The sequence below is a fragment of the Chinchilla lanigera genome, unplaced genomic scaffold (genome assembly GCF_000276665.1).
Source record: "Chinchilla lanigera isolate Chin_1 unplaced genomic scaffold, ChiLan1.0 scaffold00044, whole genome shotgun sequence".
Taxonomy (NCBI): domain Eukaryota; kingdom Metazoa; phylum Chordata; class Mammalia; order Rodentia; family Chinchillidae; genus Chinchilla; species Chinchilla lanigera.
The window spans coordinates 11,628,373-11,635,961 of NW_004955445.1; the positions used below are offsets into that span (position 1 = coordinate 11,628,373).

A 7,589-nucleotide genomic window follows, 5' to 3' on the forward strand; every position below is an offset into this window, starting at 1 on the left:
TAGTGATTTCCCCTCTTTCATTCCTTATTGTATGTATTTCAGTTTTTTCTTTCCTTTTGTTGATAAGGTTGGCTAGGGGTTTATCTATTTTATTTATTCTTTCAAAGAACCAACTCTTTCATGCATTAATTCTTTATATTTTTTTTTAGTCTCCATTGCATTAATTTCTGCCCTGAGATTTATAATTTCCTGTCTTCTTTGGGCTTTGGGTTTGACCTACTCTTCTCTTTCTAGGAGCTTGAGATGCAACATAAGATTGTTTCTTTATCTTTGTTCTGTTTTCCTGAGGTGGGAATTCACCACTATAAATTTCCCTCTGAGGACTGCTTTTATTGTGTTCCACAGGTTCCTGTAGGTTGTATGTACCTTTTCATTTGATTGTAAATACTGTTTATTTTCTACTTTGATTTCAGCTATGACCCATTGCTTGTTCAGGAGGATGTTATTTAATTTCCAACTGTTTATGGAGTCTTTGTGGTTTTTTTTTGTCATTAATTTCCAATTTCAGTGTGCTATGGTCCAATCATATACATGGGATAATTTCAATTCCTTTGCATTCACTTAAACATGTTCTGTGTACTAGCATAGGGTCTGTTTTAGAGAATATCCCATCTGCAGCTGAGAAGAATGTGTATTCTAATGCTGTTGGATGGAACACACTGTAAAGGTCTACTAAGTTCATTTGTTCACAAGTTTGGTTCAATTCTGTTATTTCTTTGCTGATTTTTTGTCTAGTTGATCTATCTCTTTGTGATAATAGTGTGTTAAAGTACCCTGTTATGATTGTGTTTTGCTTATTTCATTTTTCATGTCTATTAAAATTTGTCTTATATGTTGGATGCTCCTGTATTTGGTGCATAGATGTTTATGACTGTTATCTCTTCCTCTTGAAGTTCTCACCTCACAAGTATGTAGTGACCTTCTTTATCTCTTTTTGTATTTTTAAAAATTTATTTTAAAAATAAAAGAAAAAACATATTAACAAACAGACATCAATTTAAAAAATAGCATAAGAACAATACAAATAACACAGAGTTACAGACAAAGTGGTAGGAAATTAACAATGGCTGTTGTATTACTGATATCTTCAAAGTGGTTTCTCATGAAAACAAATAGAGACATGCAAGATTGATCATATGATTAACTGGAGTTCTATATGCTTCACTTATCTGTATGTCTGATTCTTTTTCCATGCCTGGGAAATTTTCTGCTATTATTTCTGCAAATAGTCTTTTTATGTCATTTGTGTTGACACCTGCTGTTTCATTGATACCTATTAATCTGATATTATTTTTCCTTGCTTCATCTTGCAGTTGTTGAATTGTTATTTCCTGGTTCCTTATTGTTTTTAAGAGATCCCTCCTTTCATGTTCATTAGTGGCAATGATGTCTTTAAGGTCTGAAAGTCTATCTTTAGCTGCGTTCAGGCGGTTTTGCCAGCTTTCAATGGAATTTTTAATTCCTGGATATCTGTTTGAATCTGTTTCATACATTCTAGTTCTTTCCTATATGGTTCACTCAAGGTTTCCATGAGTTGTCTATGCTTTTCTATTTTCTTATCAATGTCATCTTTGGGTATGCTGAACACTTCTTTCATCATTGTTGTCATTTCTTTTTTTACCTGAGACATTATTTCTGATCAGATGTCTTCTATGGCCTGGAAGAGTTGTTTCTTTACTTCAATTGCTGTCATTTCAGAAATTTCAAGTGTATGACTTCCAGGCTCTTCTGTGTTGATGTCTCCTGGACTTGTTTTGGGTGGTGTGGAGGTCTGGGATTGCATTTTATTCCTTCATTTTGTCATTTTTGAAGATCCAGAGGTTCCCTGGAGTGCAGCCTCACTCTCCTGATTGTGTGTGAGTGGTAGGGAAATTGTCTGAAGATCTCAAGTGCTCAGTGCAGCTCCTATGCTGGTGAGTGGTGGTAAGGTGAGGTCCCAGATGCTCCCAAACTTTCTGGCATTCAGTTGGCTCCCAGGCTGGGCTTCCTGAAGATGTCCAGCGTTCAGCCCAGTCCCTGAAGACACACTGTGGGTGTGGTGAGTAGCCACCAAGGCCCCAGAGGTTGCCTGGGTTTCCACCTGCCTCACACACTGGTCAGGGAGGTACAGCGGTGACTCACTGGGCTTCCTGAAGATGTCTGGAGTTCAGCCCAGCCTCCACAGAAAACATCATCTTATACATGATAAATACAGTCAATTTTTCAACTAAAAAGAAATTAATTAAAAGTTATAATCCATGTTTGTTTGTTAATATGTTTTTGTTCTTTTATTTTTAAAATAAATTTAAAAAATAATAAAAAACTTTCTGTAGATAAAGGAACACTGAATTGACACAATGAAGGGCCACCATGTCCCCAGGAACAATTATTCAGAAGAGCCACATGAACAAGAAATTTAGAGGCCTCATTTAGATTCATATTTTACCATTAAAGATTTTCAGAAAGTGAACACTTTCCAAGACAGTAGGCACACTAACAGCTGGATATCCTTCTAAATAGTTTAATTTCAGAGTCTTAGGGTTTAGAACAACTTCTTTGGAATAGAAGACTACACTTGAATATTACAAATCATACACATTTTAGTGGTCTTAGTTTAATGGACTTTTTTGATGGTAGCTAATGGACTCAGCATCTAAACTCAACCCTTACATTTCAGATAACTTTATGTGGGTCATGAAGATTTATTATGAGGAACAGTTACTAGAGATTTGGATGGGGAATATATTGCTAGATATTTCTCATTTAAAGATCAAGTTCTGTTCCTGTATCTAGGTCGTTAAATGAACTGACAGCTAAATGAGGAATTATATACAGTGTATAGATTACAATATTCAAAACAAAGAAATGGTCAAAGAATACTCCAACTTGATGTCTTTGCTTTTATTTGCATAACTCTCACATGCAGTATTGCAATGTATAACAGAGCTACAGTACTGTGCTATACAGTACAATCAGCAAAAAACTATAATACTGTATGGATAAGGTCTACTGTAAAAAAAAGATCTTGAGGATCTGTAAACAAGATGTGTGGAACTGTTCACAAAACAAAGATGGGTCCTAAGTCCGTGTGGCAGGTGGTTAGTCTGAAGAGCATATCATGACAGTAAGTTGAAAAAGTCATTAAACAGGTATGTCATTCAACTGGGAGTACCTGTATCGGCATTGGTATGGAGCCACCTGTGAGCATCAGGTACACCCAAAGTATAAAGTGTGGAAGTATTTGACAAATATCATGGTATATGAGTGAGGAGGATCCTTCTATATCTCTTGGATTTAATTCACATAAAGAAGAATCATCTTGAGCATAGGAAGAGAACAAGTATTGCAAAAATAGTGACAATTATAGGCTATATTTTGTCTCAAACAAACCGGCATGATTTGTGATCCTCTTTAGGGTAGGACTTGACATTTTAGAAATTCCAGATCTTGCCACATTTGAATTTTCTTCCTCTTCTCACTCCATGAGATTCAAGGTCTTCCTGGGGTCTTCACTCCCATTCTCTGCTTAATACAATATTGGGGCACACAGAGGACTCCATAGAAGACATAGCATACAGTCACAACCAGGTGGGAACTCCTTCCAGAAACCGTAATCTGTATACCACCACCTCTGTGTACCCTAGAGCATGGTGGGATGTCCAGGGTACTTCTTAGCACACAGGTCTTGGCACCAGTTATTTTATAAGAGAACACAGCAACTTGTTCAGTAAAATTCATGGTCCATGGCACTTGATCCAATGAGAGGGACTAGGTGAATCTGGCGCCCATGGTGTGTCTACATGATAAGGAGCACTGGACTTAGATGTGGGGAGTCATTCTCTAAATGGGACCTGGCAGATACCTCTACTTTTCTCGGTGGTCTCCACCAGCAATGGTAGAGACATAGTCTAGAAAGATACTGGGTACATGAGGCTATCTGGGGAAACAACAAATTAGATGTCTTAGAGAATATACCCTTATTGTCCACCTATCTTCAGTGATGTCTATTGATGATTGATCATGATCTCTTTCTTAAGACATCTTTGTGCAAAGGTAGCCATTGAAACTTATGAGGTGGGTCAGACGCTCAGCGGAGAGATTTTTCTCTCTGCTGTCTCTTTCACTGAATGGTCCAGCACAAAGCACTGAGCTGGAGAATAGCATGGCACATTTTCCCATGGGCATGGCTTAAGTGTCTGAATTCTCTTCACATTTGGTGCCATGTCCCAGTTGGCCACTGCTGTGGTTTGGATGAGTGCCCCCCAGTATCTGTGTATTAAAGGTTTGGTCCCCCAAGATGGTACTATTGTAAACTTCTGTGGACTTTTAAGGGTGAGGGCTGGTGAGAGGTCCTTTAAGCCACAGGGGGAATCTGCTGAAGGGAATTGTGGGAAATAGCCTGTTCTCTTGTCTACTTTTGGGGTCATGATGTTATCGGTTGCTCTGACACCTGTGTCAGAGGCTCAAAACCAGTGTGCTTACTCATCTTGGACTTGAGCCGCTAAGCCAGTGATGGCCAACCTTTCAGAGCTTTCAGTGATACAGACAGCCCACTGAAGCACATGCGCCATAGGCTCATCATCACTGCTCTAAGCTATGAGTTAAATAATATTTTTTCTACTAAGTTAATTGCTTTAGTGCTATGGTTTAGATCTGAAATGTTCCCAAAGAGTGGATTCATCAACTAATGAGTTCAGTAGCTGAGTATGCTCTTAGGAGTAGGGCCCAAGAAGGGGGTCACTTGGGGCATGACCTAGAAGAGTGCATTCTTGTCCCCAGCTCCTCCTTTCTCTCTCTGCCTCTTGGCTAAGACGAAGTGAGTAGTTGTCTTCTTCCATGCCCCTCCACCATGCCCTTTATTGCCTTGGAACCAGCCAGCTTTGGAGTGAACGCACTGGAAACTGTGAGCCAAACAATCCTTTAAACTGTATGTGTTGGGTGTTTTGTCTCAGCGATGGGAAAACTGACTAATGCATTCAAGCACATTGTAGTAGTAATGTGAAGCTGACTAATGCATTAGCATGCGATCCAGCCCTGAATGTACCCCAGGACCATGTCAGAGAAGTTGTGATTCCCTGAGTAGGAGAGAATCTGTACCCCAGGGGTTGATTTTCATGGACTAAAAATAAAATATGGGCAAGATCCATAGCCACCATGTGCCTAGTAATCCTTAGTATAGCAGCATGAACCACCTGCTTCTCCCTCTTTGGTGTTCTCCTGAATCAAAAGGAAAGATAATGAGACCATAGGGAAGAGTATTGGGAAAAGTAGGAAACATTCATTTAATGGGAGGCACTGGAGTCTCAGTCCCAACCACCAACACAGGCCCCAACGTGGGAGTGGCCACAATAGTTGGTGATGGATAGGATGAAGTTTGTGGTTTGTGCAGGCATGCACAAGTGCATCTCAGGACTCAGGCAATAGAGAGAAGTGAGCAAAAAGGGAATTCAGTGGAAAGGTCATCCTCTGGTCACATAATACCCTCTCGTTCTCTTTGAACAAGAGCCTAACACTTAATTTCCCTGGATTCATTATCCTCATTGTAAAGAAACACTAATCTGAACCTCAGAAGGAGACTGGGGAGAACAGGGCAAGGGAGAGCAGGGCTAAAGTGGAAAAAGAAGTCCTGGGGCAGCTTCTTTTCCAGCTCAAAATTCTGCCCTTTCCTATCTCAGGCTTCACCCCGTCCTTCTACTCCAGAGTGAGGAATGTTCTCCTTGGCATCGGCGGGTACTACCCATAAGCAGTTTTCTCCTTGGGAGAACTGGTTCAGTGAGCAAACCCACACAGGCTGACCCTCCCATGGCTGGAGGACTGTGTGGGCCAGGAAAGAAATGGAGAAAAAGTGAGACCAGGAAGAGAGTGGAGACTGGTGCAGAGAAGGGCAGGCACATGAGGGGGCTGTGCTGGGTTCTCAGTGACAGCAGCGGCAGGAGTATAAGAGACAAATCCTGGGGCATTTATCCTGGTTTATTTAACAGGGGTAGGGGGTGCAAACAATGGGGAGGGCAGCCTTCTTGTTCACATTCTTGCACACTTGATTTTAAGGTTCTCATGCCTCTGATGTGCGCTCAGATTGGGAGTGGAGGACTGTGGGGAGCAGGAAGCACAGCCTGCCTCCCACTCACAGGAGGCTCATGCAAATGTTCCCACAGAAGGCTGAGCAGCATATGTTATTTGCTTGACAGTCTTGGTTAGCTTCACATTGGCGGTTGCACTGATAAAATTCAGGTAGATTCGCACAGGTCTTGATTTTGGGGATTGGTTGTGTACCTGAAAAGGAGCAGGAGCAGGGTAAGTGGAAGCAGCTAATTAGAAAGCAACCTTCTCAAGCTTAAAACTCCTCCCAGAACCCAGGCCCCGTTGATGACACTTCTCGACTTTGCTGGGAACTTTCTTTGGGCCCCTTATCATATCCTTGTGACCAGTATAATCTTAAATCCTATGTTCTCCCTGTTACCTTCTCACTTTCTCTATGGATCTAAGTGTCTGGGCTTCTGGACCATCTCTCCCCTATTAGGCCTATTAGGCATGGTCTTGGCAGAGATGAAGATGAACCTGAAATACCTAGGATCATGTGAGGTAGCCCTTATGTGATGTACACTCTGATGTGGAGAGCTCAAAGAAGCCCAAGACATCTTTCAAACCCTCCCCACTCTCTAGAATTTTCAGAATCCAGAGAGAAAGATGAACTGGCTTCTTGCCTCTTTTTCTTCTCTTTACCATCACTGTGTCCAGCATTCCAGTCCCTCAGCAGTTTCCCTTCTCCCACCAACCCCCTGCTGCCTCTAATGATCACTCTGTGTTGGCTCTGTACACCCCACAAAGTCCTTTCTTTCTACGCCTATGCCCATTTCATCACCCTCAGCCATCCCCGTAAACCTCTGGATATTGCCCTTTACAAATGTGCATAAGTTAGAGAGTAATTACCTTACCTTCCTGTTAGGTTCTCAATCCTGGTGCACCTTTCACCAAAGTATGTACCATTTGTTTCTGAATTGTTGGAATGGAAGTGTGTGTGAGTCCTTCCCTATCCCACTGCCTATCACAGGCCTGGGTAATGGAGGGCTGTGGGTTGTTACAACCCAGAGTGTACAAAGCTGTGAGCAGAGCTCGGTGTGTAGAGAAGTATCACGTCCCATGAACTCTACAGACTGGGCAGTCTCTCCTTCCCACCACCCTGCATACCCATGCAGCCCGTCACCTACTCTGCGTGCTCTTCCGTTCTCGTTCCCGGTGGCCTCCTTGGGTCTGCATGGACAGCAGCAGCATGCAGAGAAGCAGGGTGGGCAGCAGAACTTGGGATGGCATAATTCGGACCACAGCCACAAGCCTAAGCCCGGCTCGGATGCCGCAGTCTCCTCTCAGAGGTGAATGTGGGGAGGGAAGGCAAGAAAAAAAAAAAAGGAAATTCTCCTCCGCTCCTTGCTGCCTCTGCTGGTCAGACGAGGGAGGCACAAGAAAGTTCTTGTTTCCGCTCTTTGCCTGCCCCTTATCCAGCCCTTGGGAGGGACTGGGCTCCTGCAGGGATGTCATCCTCTCACAGGATCAGCCCTCTCTTATTGCTAATGAAATGCCTTTTGTGAAATATGCAGTTTATTTGTTTCTCT

The 7,589-nt window shown here is 42.2% G+C and overlaps 1 protein-coding gene across 1 annotated transcript; it reads right to left on the bottom strand.

The window, feature by feature from the left end:
• Positions 1–5,936: 5,936 nt before the first annotated feature.
• LOC102003392 (WAP four-disulfide core domain protein 10A) lies at positions 5,937–7,354 on the bottom strand. Its single transcript, XM_005392420.1, has 2 exons — positions 7,188–7,354; positions 5,937–6,252 (listed from the first exon to the last, which is right to left on the bottom strand). Exons 1-2 carry the CDS (start codon positions 7,288–7,290, stop codon positions 6,104–6,106), a joined length of 252 nt encoding a protein of 83 aa, XP_005392477.1. The 5' UTR covers positions 7,291–7,354; the 3' UTR covers positions 5,937–6,103.
• Between the last annotated feature and the right edge of the window lie 235 nt (positions 7,355–7,589).